This window comes from Pieris napi, chromosome 14 (assembly GCF_905475465.1).
Source record: "Pieris napi chromosome 14, ilPieNapi1.2, whole genome shotgun sequence".
NCBI classification, from domain to species: Eukaryota; Metazoa; Arthropoda; class Insecta; order Lepidoptera; family Pieridae; genus Pieris; species Pieris napi.
Genome location: NC_062247.1, coordinates 9,063,510 through 9,087,423, shown reverse-complemented (window position 1 = coordinate 9,087,423; position 23,914 = coordinate 9,063,510). Strand labels below are relative to the sequence as shown.

At 32.4% G+C, this 23,914-nt stretch overlaps 2 protein-coding genes across 2 annotated transcripts; both read left to right on the top strand.

The window, feature by feature from the left end:
• The first annotated feature begins 438 nt into the window (after positions 1-438).
• On the top strand, positions 439-5,425 carry LOC125056045 (protein odr-4 homolog). The gene is made up of 7 exons (XM_047658896.1): positions 439-671; positions 749-941; positions 1,759-2,108; positions 2,384-2,554; positions 3,422-3,629; positions 4,360-4,536; positions 4,871-5,425. The coding sequence occupies exons 1-7, from the start codon at positions 576-578 to the stop codon at positions 5,059-5,061; spliced, it is 1,386 nt and encodes a 461-aa protein (XP_047514852.1). The 5' UTR covers positions 439-575; the 3' UTR covers positions 5,062-5,425.
• A 665-nt stretch (positions 5,426-6,090) lies between these two features.
• On the top strand, positions 6,091-23,914 carry LOC125056095. The gene is made up of 4 exons (XM_047659032.1): positions 6,091-6,530; positions 11,947-12,420; positions 17,012-17,150; positions 23,387-23,914. The coding sequence occupies exons 1-4, from the start codon at positions 6,327-6,329 to the stop codon at positions 23,692-23,694; spliced, it is 1,125 nt and encodes a 374-aa protein (XP_047514988.1). The 5' UTR covers positions 6,091-6,326; the 3' UTR covers positions 23,695-23,914.

The window sequence follows — 23,914 nt, the reverse complement described above, 5'->3', positions numbered from 1 at the left end:
TCTATTAATTAATACCTAATATTTGTATTGAAAAAAAATTGTATAAATGTCTAAACCGTAACGCTCATGTTATAAAAAAACTTTGAATTATACGTTGAAACAATATTTTATTCCTTGCATCAAAGTTGATCAAGTTAATTCGTTTGTAAAAGTGACATTTTATTGAAAACGGTAGAAACACGCATTAGTAATGAATGAACAGAGGTGTGCCATCATGGTATAGATATCAATCACTACTTTTAACACTAATATCGAAGAAATATTTTATTGAAATTTGGAGCTCTCAAAATTTCTGTCATCTAATTTTACGATATTTTGCTAATAGTCAAATAATAGATTATTCGTTATCATTTCGCTCGACTCGTTCTTTGATAAAGAAAATTAGACACCTGTGGTAATAGCTGTCTACTGTACACTACAAATCTGTGCTCCATATACCTTTTAGTCTGTGGTGACAAGTATTCGTAATTTACAAAATAAGTTGCATTTATCTTAGTTTAATTTGTAACTTTTGAATACGTAAAAGTATTCAAAAGAATTAAAACCTTGTCTCCATATAGTTTTAAAATATAAATATGGTCAGGACTGTGTATTCTCCTGAATATTGCCTTCAATATTTAGAACAGTATGCTACTAAAGAAGTTTATGTAATTGGCTTAATTCTGGGCCAAGTAAGTATATTTATAACTTTAATTGCTAAAGAGCTTTTTAAATATAATATTAATTATTATTCATACAATTTTCTTAGGTGACGGAGTCACGAGAAAATGTAATACATTTGGCTCGTACGCCGGATGAAAAAAATGATGCATCCTCCGAAGCAAGCTACGCTTCAGAAAAGCCGGAACCGTTGCGTACCTTGTTAGATATCTCAGAGACATGGGTTGCTGATCATGCAAAACATGTTACCCGAATGTTACCTGGCGGAGTTTTTGTACTGGGTTTGTATCTGGGAGACTTCTTTTTTATGTTATTTTTATTGTACGCTTCTTAGGGAACAAAGAGCTGAAAATGTAAGTAATTCAAGCAAATATACAATAGCAGGATTAACAATGTACCACATGGTTTATGCATTATGTTTGTTATTTTATAACAATCAATATAACAATCTTGTGTTTTAACACTGGTATTTGATCTCAAGAACCAAAAACAATATGTAGAATTTCATCATAAACTAAACTCTACCTGCCCTTAATTTTATTCAGAAATTGTAGCTATCTAAGTCGGTTTTTATTTAGTAGAATCTCTATAACTTGAACCTTGGTAAGTTGAAAAAAATGTCTGCTTTGGCTGAACCCCTAAATACATGTTATCGCAAATTAGACTTTGTAACTTGAACTAAATGTTATTTCCCTACAACATATTGATAAAACATATACTCTATAACTCAATTTCAAAAAGGACACCATAAGCCATTGTTAGTAAAATATAATGACGTCTTACTTGCAATTCCCTAAATATACAATATGATAGTTTATTTTAATATATAAATATAAACTACAAAACTTAAGTTGAAAAGTTATTCAAATCGACTCTAAAAATTGAAAAATACATTTAGAAATCGCCCCTCTGTGAGTCGATATTTCAGCAGTTAAATCATATGTATCTCAAAGTTTTTGTTAAGTTGAAAACTTAATTAACTCTATTTTTTTTACATTTCCCTTGACATTTCAGTTAAGGAGATTCCACTGTATATGTTAATGACTATTGTAAACTCAATTACAAGTGGAATATGGACAATGTTATTTTGAATTACAGGAATTTTCATCACCAGTGATGAAGATATTTTCGAAGACCCTAATTACTTCAGCAAAGTGAAGTCTGTGTTGAATTATACACATAAAGCTCTCAATAGTAATCAATATATGTATGGTAACATCCCTAATTCCAATGAAAAGTTGATTCTACATATGTCCACAAGTACAAAAGTATTAACTTGCAAGAGCATTGAAGTTGATGTGGGAAGTAAAATGTCCATAAAGCCTGTTGAATGGAAGTTCCTACCAAAACCACAGCAGTGGCAAAGACTTGACTGCTATTATGAATTTGATGAGGTTTACCCTGTTTTAGTGAAGAACAGTGGAATATCTGTTAAACATCAGTTTCAGGTAAAAACTAAAGAAGCCATCCTCTTTGTAAAGCACAATGGTTGTGAATTTTTAAACTTTCATTGTTTTGTCTTGGTGGCCACAAATTGTCAGTATGAATGTCATATGTTCAGTTAGAATGTTTTATATATTATTTAATATTATTTATTCAATAATTCAAATTATATTTCAGTAAAAAATTATATTAATTAAAACCATATACATATTTAAAACATCATGTGTTCCAACAAAGGTGTATATTTTTGTGACCTGTATGATTTAACGGTTTTTTTAAGCAAATACTGGAGTCTGCCCACAAAACAATTGAATTGTGTGTTATGTTCATTGATGGAGAGTTGAAAGACGCATCAGAACCTTTAGAACAAGTTTTTAAGAAGAGGAAGATTATTATTAAAAGAGCCACAGATAATCCTAAATCTATACAAGTGTCTTTGTTTGTGCCTTATGTAAGTATGCTTGTGTTACACTGGTGTTTTAAGTTGGCCGTAATTGTTTAATAACCCAACAAAATTAAGCCACCTCAGCTGCTTATACACATTGCGCAGTGATTTAAATTACACAAAAACATCTACAGTCAAACCTGGGTAGGCGAGAACTGGATAAGTGAGAGTAATAGCCGGGACCCGTCATTTTAAGCTCCCAAAACCTCTATTAGCGAGAAACAGAAACCTCTGTGAGAGTGAGTAGTTTTTCCCTCGTGGACCTCCGTAAGTGGGATTGCTACTTATCTATACCTCTATAAGTGACAGTTAAGCTTAATTTATATTATTTAGGAGGAAATATAGCTACAATAAAAATACATACATATATTCGACAAAATTTATGAGTTAAAGTAAAACATTCAAAATACAAAAACAGAAACCAAAACGAAAATGACGAATTTTTTTAAAGTGTAAATAAGTTCTAAATAAAATAAAATATATATGTTGTGCAATTATGCACATAATTTTATCATATTACATATATTTACCACATTCGTACTTGCTGTGACTTGTTATTGGTGCATTAGCGAGAAACTCGGGTTAGTGAGAAACCTCTATAAGCGAGAAAGAGATTGTGCTCCCTTGAACTCTCGCTTATCCAGGTTTGACTGTATAACAGATGATATCTTGATGGCCACATAAAATGGTTATTTTATTTGCCAATTAATGCTATTTGAAATCTTAATTCCAATGTTTTTATTAAATTATAATATATCATTGGTTCTAGTTTATTTATTTTACCTTGTTTAATAGAAAAAGTTTTATTCCATGTGAATGATACCACTTTTAGACGTTTTATATATTAAGCTTTTAGATAACAAAATTTTTCAGGAAAATACCTTTCCCGAAACAGTGCAATATTCAGAGTGTGATGGCCATATACACTTTAGTGGTGTTGTTGCATCCAGTATATTTATGTATCCTAAAGCTACAATAAAAGAAGCTACGGAGGCTGTTAAACAAGATATAATAAGGTCACTAGCTTCCCGATTCACTATGCACTGTGATGCATTGATTGATGACAATTTACTGCCAGAAGGTAAAATTCAACTTTTAGACTTTGCTACAACATTAAATAATTGGATCAGGCATATAGTATGTTAAAAAATTAGCAATCAAGATAAATACTTTACATTGGCCTTAGCTTTACAAAGAAATTAATGTTTACTCTTGTACATTTTCTTGTACAAGATTGATCGGTGTTTGCCTAGATATTTGCAATTATCAACTAAGGGAGCGTTCAAGTATTACGTCATGCAGTTGGAGATTATTGAGCCCCCCCCCCATGTAACACGCCGTAACATTTTTCCGTACCCAAGTACAGTACTGTACCCAAGTATAGTAAAACGTTTCGTGACCACCTTGTGCCTCTTTATACCTAAAAGTCCTGGCAAGCACTGGAAAGTCGAAAATAATATTAACAATAACGCGTAACTCAATCCCCGCCCCGCATCGTAACGTTTTAACGCCCCCTCCCCAAATTCGTTACGTAATACTCGAACGCTCCCTAAGAATATAATTCAAATTCTGGCTTTGCAATGGATATTTCTTTCTATAAATACTTTTCATACTTGCTTGTACGTTGAAGGTTAATATTGTACAGTAACTAGCATGTATTACGCCCAAACAAATTATCATTTAAACTGGATGCTATTTGAGGTCAATACACATGTAGGGGTAGCACCACTGGATTATTTTATTACATGATCGTATGGTGCATTATATTTTTAGATCATTTAGAAATACATAATACATTTCTAAATCCCCAGAAAAAATATGCTTCAACGAGCCACCCCGTCGTGTATTGGTACCGGTTGGGACTTCTTACTTCTGCGATTATCTGTTCCCTGGGGAGGCACCAGCTGAAGCATTGGTATCTGTCAAAGAACTACTAGACTTGCAGATAACAGAGGCAGATGTTGTTTGTGATATTGAAACTCCAGCAGGTAAATTTATAAATCTTAAACCTTGTACAGTAACAAAGTTTTATCAAAATATTTTTATATTTCAAACTCATGGTACATACACAGTACTAAAATGTACTTAATTTTAAATATTCAATTTAATTAATTAAAGCCTTAATTTAATGTCATATTGTCTATTCGAAGTACTTTGAAATGAAATGAATGATTTGAATGAAAATTTCGTCTATGACGCCTAAATATGCAGTCCTAGGCGAAGAACAGTTTGGTGCCATAGTCTAGTTTTTCAACTATAGATGGTGCTCTTTTAGAAACACTCTTTGTATTCTGATATATTAAGGTTTGTTTATATTTACAGATACTTCAGAATTTGACGCTTTAGATCGTGATGCCAGTAGCGAAGAGCTTCTTGCCACTCCCCAAGAAGCCAGCCAATTCATGTATATTACAGGAATTTGCTTTGCCATGTTTGTTTTAATTGTATCAATATTCATACATTACTATGATGGAATTGTCACATGTTTAAGTAATTTCTTTTCTAAATCTTAAATTCCAATCACAACTTTACTGAACTTGTTAAAGAGGAATCGATAGTCAGAAATAATCTTCACTAATATAACATAACTATAATTTCCCCAGTATTTTTAAACTTGTTTCGGGAAATAAACGTAAATGTTACTAATTTTTTTATTATGTACACTAAATGTTATCGATTTCTCCGAGATTTAGTAAATCAAGGTTGTTTGACTATATTTATAAAATAAGACTTATTTTCTAGTAGAGAGTAGTAAATTTTATTTCATAGACTTCTCTTTTTTATATGATTAATAAGTATGGATTGTGTTTTATTGTGTACCTGTATTGTACTGAAAGACTTATGTACTGTAATATGAATAAAGTATTTTTATATAAATATCGGTGTATTATTTTTATTATCAATATTAAAATAATTTATTTTTAACACAACTCACGTTTGTTTTAAATAATAAACGATTGTAAATACCCAGTATATACGAAATAGAGTAATGTAATGATAGTTCTCGGTCATTGATAGCCGAACTCCGAAGATGGTAGCCCTGTGCATTTTTTTAAAGGCGGCTCGAAATTGAAACTAAGAAATACAGATTTTATAGTTTTATGTTATAAGACTTATTTATTACATGTAGAATAGTGACATCTTTTTTTCTACTGTAACTACTTTATTGATTGTAGATCTAAAACTTGCTAACAATGTTTATATTCTTCATATACTAGATGGCAGGAATATTAAAAGTATCTATAAAGTTCGCCGAAGTGAAAAGTACACTCGAGCAGACACTTTACTTTAATAATGTCTTGTTTATATGTCCCTAGTATTCAATTAATTACATTACGTAATTAAATAAATAGTAAATTTATATAATTGTCTTAGTTTCATCTGTCTTTTCTTAGTGGTTTTTATATTAATGTAGTTTTATGCTATCGTTTCCAAATATTTTTATTTTAGCCGTAGTACAATTTGACAGTAGGTAGTAGGCCTTGAAAATTACGAATGACATGTCAAACAACAAATTCTGGTTTTACGGTTCAACTCTATGCTCTGTAGTTTATTATCAGGTTTTGTTTATCGCTGATGTTTCGTTTGTTTTAGTTAAATGAAGTTACTAAAGTTTGAAAATTGAAGATTGTGAATTCAAAAGTATTAAGATAACATGGGATGTGCTTCTACAATCAAATATAATTTAACTTTTAGTGATGGAGTGCTCGGCTAAACCAACAAATTAGTAATTACCAAACTTGATTAAGTGTGATAAGAATAAGTGATTATTTGCAGAATGGCATTTTCTTTTAATAAACTTAAAAATATTTTAAATACAAACAAAGACAGTACACTTAGCGGCAGTGGTAGTTCGGAGCCAGAAATAGGTTTTAAATTATCATTACATCCGATCAGCAAAAATTTGTTTGTTACTGTTATCGGTGCCAGGAATCTACCATCCTTTTTCGGACTCAGCCGCGCTCATGGATACCTAGTTAAGGTAACTTCCTGTTTCAAATTATTCTAACCTCGTTCTTATTTACTTACAACTAGCAGTTCCCAGTGGTTTCACCCGTGTTAATTTACGACTAGGGCATATCATAAAGGCGCGTGATGTACTTGACTCTTATAACTTATTTTCTTGTCGAGTTACTTCAACACTGATATCATAATATATATTCTTATAAACAAATGCCTTCAGGACTTTTTCTTTTATAAAACCTAAAGAGTAACGATTCCGTCATACTTGATTTTTGTGTTAATCTCACCTAAACGCAGCGCACTTAACGAAATATTTCAAAAAGGAATTCCTTTTTTTGTCACTTTTTTATCTGAACCATTAGTTCCTAAGTCATCCCGTTGATTCAAAACTCTTCAGCTATACGAATAATCTGAAACTTTCCGACGGAATTGGATATACCTATTGATTTTGAATTGTTGAAAATTGAAACCGTTCTGATGAAATATTAAGTGATATTTACGTTTCGAAGGAAATAATTATACTTCTTTGCAGTATGCGAATAACATACGACCTTTACGGCCTTTGGCATTGAATCATCTCAATTCATGAATTAGGGTCATTCAAGGAGGATCATTTTAGAAGCAATTATATAAATCAACATTGCTGTGTTCTAAGTATACGTTTAAAGCCTACTAATTTTATATGACAAAAAAGATATGGCCTTAATAAAATTATGGATACGTTTAATACCTATTAAGTAAAAATAATTGGAATAGTGAATAATAGACGTAGTATAATATATTGGTAGACCTACCTATAGACGTAACTATCAATAGTTTCGATAATCTCTAGTTCGTTCAATTATGACCTAGTCCTTGAACTAAAGATGTTAAAATTGGGTTATTATCAAGAAATGTTGTGCGTAATCTAAAGATAACTTTAAGCTTATCTTATTCCTAAACGTTAAAGTTTTAAAGATATCGAACTATCATTATAATATTTCGACCTGTAAGTATGGATACAATTGTTTCTGTGTTATATTTTGCATTAAAATTACCTTATTAACTATCGCAATTATACATTCTTTATATTTAATTTATTATTATTTATTGTGATAACTAAATTGTATCTGGTAAATACAATTCTATAAACTTCCAACAATATATTGAATTTGTCATACGGAAGCATATATAGCGCTAAATCTAACAATAAGGACAAAATATTGGACACAATGGTTAGCTAAATCCGGTTATGTTACTAAACAATGTATGAAAGTCACGTAAGCAATTACGTTAGTATTTGAATTAATCGTAGACAAACGCGGTAAGGGGTAATAAAATTGAACTGAAAAATATGCAGATGTCAACAAAACACCTGGGCCACAGTTCTCAAGGTTCAAAGGCTGATTTGTTCATGTATACCTACCTATACTTACATTTTTTATAATACATAACCCTGAAATTGGTTGCTTTATGACCCGTAACCTCCCAAGCAAGGCACAGATATACTGTAACAGCTACTGAGCAGTTTATCGCTTCATACATTTCACCTTTAAATAATTCCTAATTTAGGCTGAAAATGGTAATGAACAAAAAATACTGGTATTATTGTGAAAAAGCGTGGGTTGCTCGATAGACAGCTAGAAAATATGGCACAGTAGACCAGTAGCCTTAATCTTCTTTAAATTATAATCAGATGCCTATTTATTACTATTTTAAGATAACTTATATATACCTGAGTGACCTAAAAAAAAAATTAGCCTTTAGATGGGCTAAAATTTTCGTATTTCATAGAGAAGTAAGGAAGGGGGTGACAGGTCTGGGCGTTACTGCATACGATTTTTTGCGTTTTCTGAGAAGATTTACTATGGTAATATATATATATTTTTTTACCATAGGAAAGTAGAGATTTCAACGAACTGAAAGCACACCAACTTTTTGAAAAAAGCTGAAATTTTGACGTCAGAATTTTCGATTGAAAATTAGGGTGTTTTTTCGATATTAATTCAAAATAAGGTGAACAAATAAATATTTTTAATCAAATAAATTACAGCGTATTTGGGACATAGAAAGGTAAGTTTTCACCAAATTTCGTTAAAAAAAAAATATTTTTGTAAAAGATAAAAATTAAAAACCAAAAACTTGGTTTTTTGAATTTTTCACATAAATTTTGAGGTTATGTGAAAAATGTGTGAATACAAAAGTTTTAGATCTTTTTATTACCTACAATTTTGCCATCTAACTTTCTTCGATAGGACTTTTAGTTTTGCCGGAAATCGAGATAAACCGTTTTTTACCCTTAAAACTCCCCCCCCTTCCCCTTCCCGACCTCAGATCGACCGTAATTTATTTTTCCTTTCATTTTGATCATATTCCCCTCCTTTTCTAATGGGTTTCATCCTACTGTAATTTTTTTCACTTTTTATTTATTTTAAAGGCTATCTGCACTGGTCTACAGGGCGCGCCACGCTTTTTCACAATAATACCAGTATTTTTTTTTCATTAATTTTCAGCCTAAATTAGGAATTATTTTTCACTTTTTAGTTTGATGTGCTTTAAAAGCGTGTTTTTTAGTTTTTTTTAACTATTTTTATTTTCCACTTTTTAGTCCTAGCAGCAATACGTGTTGTCTCAATTTAATCGTATTGCTTTGTGGACTTAAAAAAAATTTCATTGTTTTTTCGAGATAAACCTATGAAATTATTATATTGTCGCTGATTCTTTATAAGTGTACAAAGTTTGAATTAAATCTGTCCGTTTAATGTGGGTCAAAATCGAGTCCGAAGGAGTCGGTTACATACATACATACATACATTCAGGTGAAGCTAATATAAAGCGTGTAAAAAGGGCTGGTCGTAGGTCCCAGAATTAGGCTATAGCGCCAATTTGCAACTTCAATGAACTAGAAAACAAAACGCCCTGCCACTATAGTCCCATTGTATTCAACTGTGTCCAACTGTTATTATCACAAGAAAATTGTCGAGCGATTTAAAACAAATGCTAATCGTAGTACTTCAAAACGTGTTGTTAAGAATATTTATCGTTGACAGTATCGATAACAATAAGCTATTAATATTAATTACCGTCTCACGGTGGCGGGAACTCGATATACTTTGTGGAGAGGAACATGTAATAAATAATTATTATTGACTGTAAAAATATAAATTATAATTACTTGATTTCAAAGAAAGTTTTCGTTTTCGTTAAAATATTACAATCCTTCCGTTTCCTGCTATGATGGAAAGTTGTAGTTCATTCTCTCAATACCTAACCTTAAGGGCGATTTACATTATCTTAGTGTTTAGCAGAGTGCTTTAGGATAGTACTTTAGTTGTAACATGTAAACGCTACTTGCTTTAGTACGGTTCTACTTGACTTTCAAGTTGAATCAAAATAGAATCGCTTTTTATTTTTGTTTCAAGTGATACCCCTCCCGCGCCCGCGCAACCCCCGAGATCTTCCCTCGTTGTGTGTAAAGTGTAAACACGTAATTTAGTAAAATCTTTAGGAGAGTGCACAAGTGCCGTGAAACGCGTGGGTGTTTTTTTATTTTTAAACATGGCTAAATGGTCGGAAGATACAACTATCAAATTTGTGTCTGAATATGTTGTTCACGAATGTTTGTGGAACGTTAAAAACAATTTATACAAAAACAAACAGGCTAGGCATTCGGCATACACTGCCTTAAAATAAGCTATTTTATTTATTATTTATATTTAGTTTATTTATTTCAAATAAAATCTCGTCTTCTGTTTTTTCCATAACTATAGTTAGTATTTTGCGTAGAATAGAGCGTATTTGCCGACGTCTACTGGAAGAAATGTAAACGTTCACTCGCAACGCACTAAAGGACTAAAGAACTTGCCTTTCAACTTATACTAAAATACTCTCCTAAACACTAAGATAATGTAAATCGGCCTTTAGTCGTTTAACTTACTCTTCTCTGACTAATTGTGTTTATGCTGTAATGAAAAGGTAATAAATAGTTAAAACCTCACAATTTGACTGATTTAGATTTTATGAATAACTTATTAATTTTATAAATAACTAATCGTATTTTTGTTGGACACGGAAAATGATTATATCATTGATTGCTTCAATTACTTTTACACCATGAATCACCTAGGGCATTCAACTGCAATCGTTTTGTATCCCTTGGGTACTTGTTTGGTACTTTTTACAATTTAAGGATAGTTTAATTGTAAAAAGTACCATCATTCGATGTGCCTGGCTGGTGAAATCGTAAAACAAAAGACGCAAGGCGAAACGTTGGGTTCGATTGTGATTACTTTAATGGACGCAATAATATGACGCATCATGTCGCGTGTAAGGTATTGGTCTAGAAATGATATTGACCAATCAGAATCAAAGGCACAGTCTTTTGTTTTACATTCTCACGGTTTGTATTGACGTATATACTACTCTAAAATACTTGTCTAAGTGTAAATAATATATATAAGCTGAAACAAAATTTCATTATGTTATCTACTTATTGAATTACGCCACGCCATTAAAAAACTCGATAAACATGAATTAATTATCGTGTGAATAAGAATTAATCGCACACGTAACGTTGTTCACCATAATTTTAGGTTTATTAAGCTATAAATATGTTAATTTCATTATCGCTCGCATAACATGAAGAGTACCTGCTATACATTTTTGTTTTTTTTTTATTAATAATAACTCTACTCCCCTGCCATTGTGTCCAGGGACTTATTCTATCTCTCAAATTAAAAAAAAAAGATACAATATATTAATAACAATAAACTAGTTCACGAATAGTGTGTTACGCGTCTCGCGAGATACGCCCCGGCTACATTGCATCGGTAATATTTTTATTTACAATATTCATGGGCGATATTGGAGAACGATTGGAGACGTAGAGTCTTTGATGATTTAATAAAATTTTCGTAATTCACAATATATAATACAATATTTTATAATAACACTGACACCTCAACCATAACGCATAAAGTGCTAGGAGAAACATTATTCCTACGAACTACACCTTAGAACACGACCAATACATAGACTACAATTATAAATGAGGACGTGAGGATGTTTTTTCTTGAGGGTCTCAAGACGGGGCACTGACGATACACCGGTTGTACGCTGTGAAGGTTTTATTCATCTACCTTTCAAATCATATTATATTAAAGGTGTAATATTTTATAGTAATAAATAAATAAAATAAATCAGTGGCGCTAAAACCTTTTTAGGTCTGGGTCTCAGATTTCTGAATCTGTTTCATGATCCATGTTAGATGCGCATATATAAAAAAACTTCATTGGTGCACAGACGGGGATCGAACCTAACCTCAACCTCAGGGATGAGAATCGCACGCTTAAGCCACTAGGCTTAACATAATTGCTCTAACATAATTCTTATAATATAAAAATGCAAATAATAAGTTTACAAGTTATAAATTGTTAACACAATTTGTTTTATTTTAGGTAAAAGTTTTCCCCGGCGACAATAAATATGAAACCACACCTCAAGACACCTCTAATCCGGTTTGGAACGAAGATTTCAAGTTCCAACTGAAACCTAAAGACTCGAAAAAGACAGATTTACAGAGCCAGCTTGCTGGACACTTTCTATCTCTAACTATTTACGCCTTACTTGATACACCGAAACCAGATGACAAAAAGAAGAGTTCGAAAACACTTGACGCTAAAACGACTATGAATACAATGAATGAGGAACCAAAGAAGTCTTTACTGTCTTCGTTCAGTAGTTTTAAAGTTTCAAAAGAGTCTGCGGCACAAAAGAACATTCTTGAGAAGAGAAGGACAGTAGGCGCTGCGACGTGGAATTTCGATTCGAAGCTATTCCAAAATGACTTGAAAAATGGGTTGATTGGAACACCGGATATTTGGAGGCCGATCAATGCAATTACAAGTGGACTCAGTACTAACGATACACGAGTAAGTAATCATTACAAATATTACGCCCCTGAATAATTATTTATTTATTTACAAAGATATATATACTAACCTAATAGCACTAAGCTAATACGATAATGTCGTAATATAATCTAATATATAAAATTCTCGTGTCACAATGTTCGTTCCCATACTCCTCGGAAACGGCTCGACGGATTCTTATGAAATTTTTTAAGCATATTCAGTAAGAGAATTCAGAGAATTCAAATTCTGAGAATCGGCTACTATCTTTCAAACCGCTTAGTGATAAGGGGTGTCCTCACTAAAAAAAATACTTATTTTTTTATAATACAGCATACAAAAATAAATACAACCCCTAATTTTCACCCCTCTACGGTCAACCCCTATTTTTATTATTGTTGATACTTATTTTTATTTTTTTTATTACATTTATTTAAATGGCGAAACAAACGTTTGCCGGGTCAGCTAGTAAAATATATTAATTACATAATTTCGCTACTGTGAAGTTACTGCGAACATATAAAGATGTCGATAGTGTCAGAGACAGCATTCAGTACGCGCAATGTCTTTTGTTGTTTTATGCAACAGACTGGTTCTGGCCCTTGGTATCGCAAACAACCTTGGCCTTCGCTGTTCACATATCCTCTAGGTACAAAGAAACCGAGTTCTTGGAGAACACTTGGGTGATGACAGGACTTTAAGTAGATCGTAGGCCAACTGTCTTCTTGCTAATTTAATTTTGTTTTAAATAATAATCAATTTTAAAATATATTTAGAAGAGTAGAGACGTTTTAATCACATTTTTCTTTATATAAATAATGCATTGGCGCTACAACCCTATATTTTGGCCACCATTTTTATTTTATAGACTATTCATTTTAGGTCTGTATCTGGGTTTGAGACATGCCCGTTTCCTTACGATATTTTCCTTCACCGTAGGAGCAAGTCAATAGCACCGCAAAATAAGGGTCAGCTTTGCCACTAGGCCAATAATTGATTAAGAGAAATAGATTGGTGACATCGACGTAACTGGTAACGCTTTTTTCGGATCGTGATGTCGTGGATTCTATTATTATTGTAATCACACACTACACATTTAATAGAAATTAATTAACGAATATAAACTTTATTACGTTATTTATATAACATTTAGAGGGCTGTTCAGCAATCGTGGATAGCGAGAGACTATAGCGTCGAGTATTGCCATATTATTGAAATGTTATCTTATGAACGCTGTGTTAATATGGTAAATAGTTCAGAAGTTTGATACGATGTTTCTGTACTAATATAACATTATCTCGAGCGGTGAAGGAAACCATCGTGAGGAAACCAGCTTGCCTTAGACACAAAAACTTGACAAATGATCATGAAACATATACAGAAATTTGAGGCTCAGACCGAAAAAGGTTGTAGCGCCACTGATTTATTTATTTTTTTATGTAAGAGGAGGCAAACAGGCAAGAGGCTCTTGATGTTAAGTGATACCGCCGCCCATGGACACTCACATTGCCTAGAAGGCTCGCAAGTGCGTTGCCAGCCTTTTAAGACTTCATACGCTCTTTTCTTTTTTATCAATAGTTTTAAATACGATAGTAAAAAAAGAGCTAACCTAATCGATTGTCAAAGATAGTCTTAATGAAAGGGTCAATTAAAATCCAATTAATTCATACGATGGTGACTCACTGAATTTGGAATACAATGCAATCGTTTTAACCTTGATCAAGCCCACGAGAGGCAAGACATGTAAAGATGACGCAATACAACCTTGTGAATCTTTTTAAAGATTTATCGCAATATTTACCCTTTGTATGCAATGTATAAACTCTTTAAAGGGCCTTAGTTTTGTAATTCATAACCATGTTGCTATAGTATAGACTTCGATTTCTGTTTCGTCAATCATTTGTCTTAAGGCAACTAGGTCGGACATGATATTTATAAAAACGTAATGGAATATAATTCGCGTCTAAGAGCGAGTTCACATTAGGCGTTTTGAAGTGCGCGCTTTGATAACGCGCGTTATAAGAACTACGAGGTCTGAGGTAAAGTGTACACATGCAAACGCGCGCTTCGAGCCAAGCGCGCGGTAGGCAGCAGTCATTTTGTTGTACATTTCGTGAAGAGTGGACGCACGTTGTCGAAAATGGAGAACGATCATTTTGTTACGGATTTTTTTATCGATAAAATCCAAAAGCGACGAACTATTTGGGTAATGGAAAGACCCGATTATAAAAATAAAGTTTTATGAAAACGTAATTGGGATAACAAACAACAAACATTCCATGAGTCAGTCTATCTCTTAGGTGTGCACCTAGTATACTCTTTGTCGTCGCTTTTATAGCGAAGGTAGAGGAGCCACACGACACACACGCACCCACTTCGACGTACATTTACGAACTGAGCCAGATGTAATACAGTATACTCGCCCTACTAACGCTCGTCGACCGCCCAATGTGGACTCGCTATTAGCCTTTAGACAGGCCGGTTTCGTCAAGATGTCTTCATGGCGCATTTAAAAAAAAAAGATTGTTACTTGCATTTCTCATAACTAATCCGCTGTTTTACTAGTAATTTTTATTTTATATATATTTTAATTTTTTGTAACATTTATGTTTACAATAATTGACATTTATTTTAGAAATTAATGTAACATATACTGTATATAGCATTATGTACGATGTGGTGAACTTGTATAAATAAATTAATGCGCACTTAGAACAAAAATACATGGACCTTAGGGTTAAATGTCTAAAGCTAGTGACACTGCAACACCAAATACATTTCTAACAGAAGGCGAAACTTTCCACATAGATCGCATTAACATGCATCGAGACTTCCTACTTAAATACATATATATACTTGTGTAACGCTAATAAGGCTCGCTCAAATGTCAGGCCTAAGCATGTTCCTTCCTTGATTTCCTTCCTCTTACTACGCTAACCTTCATTAGAATGGTACTCAACATGAAACACAAAATATAGAATCTTAGGAAAACCCTTAATTTGACTACATATTTCGTTTGTTTCTTCTAATGTCAATCATGCTATGTTAAAATTGATTTATATATTTTAATGAACAATAAGTATCTATCATTATAAGTAAGTATCATTATCCCTAAATGAGAAATAGCTTGTGAGGCTATTAATATATATTTTAAATTATATATTCAATCTATAAAAATCTGTCCGTGAAACGAAGTTCGAAGATGGCTATTTTAAAACATGATAGCTCGAAGAAAAATCGCTTGCAAATAACGTGTGCCTATAATTATGTTTTTCAATTGGTTGGTAATTAGATTTTGAAGACCATTATGAGTTTAATTTACTCATATTCCGTACACAAATACGTAAATCTTAAAGAGGGCTTATGCATCAATTTGCTCTGTTTTATTGTCCTTATTATATAAGGACCCGACAGACGTGGTCCTACATGATATTTTAAGCGATTAGGATATTAAATATGTATGAAAGTATCGACAGCAGCGCCACCTGCCGGGCTGATTTTTGAATCTAAACCCTCCAGCCATCCAAACGCATGTACAAAAAAAATATTCTAATCGGAGCGTTTAAGAGGAGTTCAGTGACATACACACGTACGGTAGAATTAGATATGTATATTATTATAACAATAACAACAAGCTATTGCTGCGTTTCATATAAAGCGGATAAGAAAAATGGCAGGTCCAATTATACTTCAATGGGGCCTATATCCTTATTTTTTATTTTGTGTTTCGAAGCTATACGCCATCAAAGAAAAAACGAGGAAGTGATGTCAAATGGTTCAATGATTGATTGAAGAATAAGTAATATAAAACAAAATCGTTTCTGTAGAAATATATTTTAATTTATAAATTAATATTAAAATCCGTATCAAGCAGATTTTAATGGCACTGCGACCCAAATTATAAAGCGCTTAATACTCATAAAATATTTTGATCATCTTAATTTATTGCTTTATTTGTCGGTATTTCAATGTGGCAGCTATATGCGAGGCAAATTAAATTGAATAATTGCCTCAATTCAAACAATTTGCTTATTAAGTACATTTTAATTGCACCGTATAATTATATATTAATGTGTAATTATACACTTATTTAAATATAATTTTCATTTAGAATTTTAGTTGATGGCTGTTAACTTTAGTTATTAAGTACCCGCACGAACATTATGCATGTAGGTGTAATGGCATGACACGTGATTTTTAGGTTAAGTAAATAAAAAAAAGTGTGTGTACTTTATGTACACGCGTTAGAAGTTACACTTCTTTGGCGTAACAAATTTTTTTTTTAAATTTTATCTTTCGCCTTATTCTACGTTTGTAGAAAAAACGACACTAACAATAAAAATACTCTCATCAACGCCCTAACGCGCCAAATGAAGTATAACTTTAAAAAAATGCGTGAAAACGCATATTATAGTTTTGGCTGATCAAAAATAACACTAATAATTACATTGCTAAAATGTTTTAGGTATCAATCAACTTTAAACCAGAATCGACCATAGACTTGCTTTTATTTCTCAAAACAAAACTTAACTAATATTACTGACCTTAATAAAACTAAACTAGCTCACTTCCGATAAATAATATTCTAATTTTAAAATTTCAACAATTTCAGAGGGAAAATAGAAAGGGTCAGTTGGAAGTGACGCTATTATACTCCGGGAGCGAGGATGGCTTCAATGACACAGTGCAACTCACAGTCAACAGACTACGTTGCAGTGTACAGACTATGCAAGAACATGAACAATTTAAAGGTAAATAAATGGATATAAAAAAAAAGAGTGTGTGTACTTATGTACACGCACACGCATGCTATGTAAATGCACTCAAAACAGTTTATTCAAATCAGTTTTATCACTAATATTCAATATTTATAGATATACTAATAAATAATAAATTATCATTAGTAAATAATATCACCGTCGTATATGAAATTGATTTAATAAAAACACCAAAATAATATTTATTTATTCACACTGTTTAATTGTACTGTTACGAAACACGTGTTCTAAATATAAAAATACTAGAATATACAACTTGAACATAGTTATTATCGATTTTCTTGCCACCTAAAACTAACTTAACAATGTAGAATTTAGGTGTCGGTGTGCGCGCGCATCATAAAAATTCACTCTCACCATATATTATGGAACATAAGATACAGGCATCACTTATTCCACGTCATTAAATTTGAATCAGCAGACATCTCTACTCATCGGCAAAGAAGACAGGGTGTAGGCCGAGAGAAAACGCCGGCGTAAAAAACTCTCGGTACTCTTTTAAATATTTTCTTTATATAGGTAGGTGTATGTTAAAATTAATGTAACATTTTCAAAGAGATACCAGAGTTGTATTATTAATTCGCAATACGCTTATGTTGATTAACCAGTTTTAGGTTCTTGACAAATGCGTGTTGGTAAATAAATATTCGATGTTTTATTAAATATACAGAAATTACAGATGACTAATATAAATTGTTTATTATGGTATCTATGATAAGGCAGTGAAAATTATAAGAACGATTTTATTAGCGACCTATCCTACGCAGTTTACTCTGGGTTAGTATACGTTTCTAATAGTAAAAAAAATGATTTTATTCCCCAAATATAATAAAATATACATACAAAAATGTTTCCTTTATATACTAATAACTAATCTACGAATAGTATGATTCTCTCATTTTGACCTTTACCTTTCTTTTTAATGTTTTGAAATATTATGTAAGTATAAAAATTCACGACGTGTAACTATTTAAAATCTATTTAAAACCGTGTAAACAGGAAAAATTTAATAAAATTGCAGGAAATTAAAACGTAATTTATTCTCAAACAATGCAAACATGTTCTTTTAGCGATCATGAGATTTCCTCGTGACTTTGAAGCTTTATTTTGTCCACTACTTATATACCTGTAACTCTGCAGCGGTTTGAGCCTTGGGTAGATAATTACATACAAATAAACTTTATTGCATAACATAATGTAATTTACACTTACATATAACCATTAAAACTTAGCACTATCGTGTGAGCCAACGGGCTTTTTTTGTATTTTTAACGGTCTACTATGCCATAGAGTCCAAGAACTTTTTTCCATCGCTCACTTCCGGCCAATTTCTGTTTAAGCTAGATATTCCTGCTTAAAAAACAAATGCAAATTTTGACAATGAAATCAATTAATTATTGCATTTAAGGTTTGTGTTCTATGTATTTCTTTATAAGCAAATATAGGTTATATACCTCATACGCGTAGGCATACAATGTTATTAATAACTTTATATGTTGATTTTTGGGTCAAATAATGTGATTTTTATCACCATACGAGGTATATAATAAACCACCGAGGGTCGAATCCATGCTGAGAATCTCACTTCCACTAATGTTTACGACTATGTTTATTGAGCAAATCTATTGTATATTAATGATTATTTAATTACTAAAACCTTTATTTATAATAAGGTTAACTTTGATTTTGTTCCCTTTGGAGTAGAGACGCTATTTAAAGATATAATTTTGATCACAGATTTTGCGACTGGTAGATAGTACCGGTGAGCCAAAGCTGGTGCTTTCCTCGCTCAATGACCTATCGGAATAGAGCGAGGAAATGCTGCCAGCGTTAAATGTACACTGCCACAGGGATTTATGAATTTTTAATTATTATTATTACTATGTAGGTTAAGAATATTGTAAATACTAAAAAAGTAAAGTAGAAAAAACCATTTAATCATATAGGTAACATAATACACTTATGACTCGTCAGTAAAGAAATACATATTAATGCTTCTAATTTTACATTTACTGCCAGTTCTTAAATCAAGGGCGTAGAACGGGAGAGAAGAACTGGCAATAAACTCTCCGTCATCCTTTTTAATTGCCATTTTTTTACATAACATATTTTGTAAGGAGCTGCAACCATTATACCATGTTCCACATGACATATTAAGTAATTAATAATAATAACATAAATTAAAAAAAAAACAAAGACTTGTCCTCTATCAGCAGGAGGCATGGTGAAATAGGAACACGCACTTAAATTCTCGTGAGAACAACACGCAATAGGTAGGTATATTTATGTGTTGGAAATAAATACAAAGGTAGATTAGAAGATACCTTTAGCATTGATAAAAACAAGTCCTAGTTTATAAGTTAAGGGTCTGTTTCACAATGTATGGATAAAGTACCAAATAGCTATGCAACACATAAATTATTTGGAAGATAAATTGTGCTATATGACACTTCAACGGACTCATAACTTATGATGGACTTTATGTGACGAATAGCGCTATATGACAGTCGTGAAACGCAACAATAGTGTTTATCCTACCAATAAGTAATAAATAGCTAATTTGGAACTTATGTAGAACTTATCCGTACATTGTGAAACAGACCCTAAAAGTATAAAAAATAAAAAATAAACGATACAGCTTTATTTGAATGCGAACATTTTGTATAACAAAACATTTCAAAGATGTAAATAATACTAAAATTTTCACTCGCTTGTTGTTTAGCGTCATAAACAAAACACCTTTTACGTAAACAAACCATTGTTGTACAGTTACATGATCCTTTAATTTTCTTCCCAATTTACAAGGGAAAATTGTTAAGGAAATTTACATAGTTGACTAAATGTTGAGAAATTTTGATACGTTCCTTGATTATTAAAGAGGAGAGAGTGTTTCGCACGTCTGCTGTTTTAAGCTTTCTCTGCCCTAGAACGACACGAGCAAATGATATAGTTTTAGCTACACTTTTGTCGACTCTTTTGAAGCGCTCTTCTTTTTTTATTATAAAAATTACTACTTAAAAGGTGAGAGTCCAAGATGTCGTGTGCCTTTTTGATTTCTTTCATTTTGACAAGGTTTCTAAACATCAACCTTAAAGGCATACACGAGCAAATGATATAGTATACCTGTCTTTACTAGCACAACCATGCAGCACCAGCATTAGCACAACCATGGTGGCAGACATTATCCTTAATATTCCTTATCGTTTAATTATTGCTATTAAAAAAGTCTGCCATATGAGCAAATCACATAGATATTTTGCTCGCCAGCTCCCTAGCTATTTTAAGTGCTTAAAGCTTTACGGTGCATGGTCAGTGGATTGTACCTTGATCGGCTCGGATATCTAAATTATCCGGTGCTGGAGAAGTGTCGTTATGGTATATCGGTGGAATCAGACATCATTTTCCGACCATAGCACATATAATTACTCTCTCGTACGCACTCTATAAAGCTAAAAGCAGACTATTTATTTTATTTATTACTATTCTTACAGCTACACATCCATATTACAAACGAAAACATATGTGCAGTAGGTATGGCATAATAGGAAAAAAAAGAAAACTGAAAGAGTTTTGGGTGTTGGGTTGTGTTGTATTGTTACACAACTACGTATAGATAGATAGATACCTTCCAAATAGGACTACGAAAGTTGGGACTAAGATCAGGGAAAGTAAAAGCTAGTGATTAAGTAAAACTAAACTTATACATGGGGATATTTTATTTATTAAATTATATAAAAAAAATCTGGAATACTGTCTGGAATATTTTACATGACATTCTAACTTTATTAAATAATTTTTGGAATGCAGGAATAATTTTTACTAATTAAATTTGATATAGAAATCAACCCTTTAATATATTGTAACCCTGATAAGATATAAGCTCTAAATTTATATACGGTTTCACGTATGTGATAAAGGTTGTATATGAGCCTACTCAACTAAGATATGACCAATGGTCAAGGGAGGTCGACAATCTCTACCTTTTTTTTTATAGAACCGGGGGCAAACGGGCAGGAGGCTCACCTGATGTTAAGTGATACCCCCGCCCATGGACACTTTCAATGCCAGAGGGCTCGCGAGTGCGTTGCCGGCCTTTTAAGAATTGGTACGCTCTTTTCTTGAAGGACCCTAAGTCGAATTGGTTTGGAAATACTTCAGTGGGCAGCTGGTTCCACATAGTGGTGGTGCGCGGCAAAAACTGCCTTGAAAAACGCTCAGTTGTGGAACGGCGGACGTCGAGGTGATACAACGTCCTAAGTCGTTTGCTTAGAAATTAAGTTCTAACATATTTAAAATCACTTAGGTAACACAATGTACGTTTACGAACGTCAATAAAGAAATACATATTAAAGCTTATAATTTAAAAAAAAAAAATGCTTATAATTTTATATTTACTGCCAGTTCTCAAATCATGGGCCTAGAACGTACGAGAAGTACTGGCACTTAACTCTCTGCCACACTTTTTAATCGCCATGTTTTTTTGTTTTACAAAATGTTTGTAAGGAGCTGCAACCATTACACCATGTTCCACATGACATCTAAGTAATTCAATTAATAATAAAAAACAACGATTTGTCCTCTATCAGCATTAGGCATGGTGAAATAGGAGCACGCACTTACTTTCTCTTAGGTACAACACGCAAATACATCGTCGAAATAACTAACATTAGCAAAGTATTGATTATTATTAATCGTATGTATCTGCCCGTGACACTAAATTAATTTTGAAATATTCAAGTACCTTTGAAGTCTCAAGCCACCGCAGGTATGTTAATGAAATTTGAGATATGAAAATGTACAGTTTGAATATACACTGTAGACTAATCGTAAAATGTATGATCAAAGAAAAAAGCACATATTTACTCAAAATACCAGTGTTAGTTCTTTGTATGATATTTTTTCTGTATCGCTTTTGTCTCAATTGAAATTCCTCAACGTTGACGTCAGGATCCGATAAAGACAACATACTAAGGGTCTGTTTCACAATGTATGGATAAAGTACCAAATAGCTATGCAACACATAAATTATTTGTAAGATAAATTGTGCTATTTGACATTCATCGGACTCATAGCTTATGATGGACTTTATGTGACGAATAGCGCTATCTGACAGTCGTGAAAGGTAACAATAGTGTTTATCCTACCAATAAGTAATAAATAGCTAATTTGGAACTTATGTAGAACTTATCCGTACATTGTGAAACAGACCCTAATAGTTACCAATATTAAGGCGACTTAATCTAGAAATACGAAATACTTCTTAAAATGGTATAGTACTTATTACATAAAAAAGGGGATACATTCGATCAGGCCACGTCATTGACGGTTATTAATTCGACTCTAAATAATCACCAAGATAATAACAAATAGAGGATGGTGAGGTAGTAATACAAAAAGACCATGTAGGACGTAGGAATCATAATAATTAATACATTTTAAAATTAATACCCATTGAAAATACCATAAGGTTTTTTAGGAAAATTTGCCTAAATTTCAATTCCGTTAAGTTTTTCATATTAATAATATTAAATTTTATTCAGGTATCTCTCATATCATTATTACAAAACATTTCAAAAGTTAGTTAAAACATGAAAATGTTATCAATTTCTGATTCGTGAAGAGCCTAGGGTGTAATTACTTAATGTAAGGCTACTAAATTTGATACACAAATAATTGAGTGCGAAGTTTTTTCACAAAAGCATGCGTTTTGTAACAGTGATGTTGAAGACCCGTCCCCAAAAGGGGCATGGCACAGACGCATTTGTGCATGTTTAATGATCTTATTAAGAGCATATCCATAGACAAGTTTAGAGCAGTATTGGCCAGTGGCATCAACATGAGACTCCCGATCGAACCACCTATAGACTTTCTATGTGCACATTTAATATTCGCTCGTACGGTGATGGAAAACATCGTGAGGAACCGGCATAACTACACACAAAAAGTCGACGGCGTGTGTCAGGCACATAAGGCTGAATATTAAACACATATTCAGTAATCTGAGGCCCAGAGCTAAAAGGTTGTAGTGCCACTGTTTTTTTTTCTATAATCAATTGATAGAGATATGTTCTTCACATTACGAGCAAGTATAAAATGGGCACATAGATAAAAATCGTTCCATAGCCAACAGACGACGCGCGTTGAGAATTACCACTATACTAGGCTTTTATTTTGTATATAAATACAATAATGTATATTTTTCTTTTCAGCACCGCTGTATCTAAAAGCAACAATTTTGGAGGCGAATAAAGCGGAATGCTACTGGAAAAGCGATAGATTTGTTCCAACAATATCGGCTAGGTGGGATCCTAAATCGGCTACCGTCAAACTATCGGTATTCAAAGTTAATTTAAATAAAGTTAGCATTTATATAAGTCTCGGGTGCAAAACTAAAATGGCCAAGAAGGAAATTCTAGGAAAAGCAACAATAGACGATAAATCTGCTTACTCGGAGAGTTGGACGGAAACTTTGCGACAGCCCGGCGTGCCTAAGACATTTTGGGTTAATTTTGAGTGATTTATTTTTTAATATGAAAAAATTGGATGGATCAAATTTAGTATTTAGTAACTTGCACTGACTATATAATCATCAAAATATATGTATTAACAATCGATTGCGTTTCAGCCATATATAAAACATTATGTAACGAAGTTAAAATATGATTATAAAAGATTATCCTTAGTTGGTAAGGTGACCCGTGAATTGACAACTGACATTACTAATAAAAATTATTTAT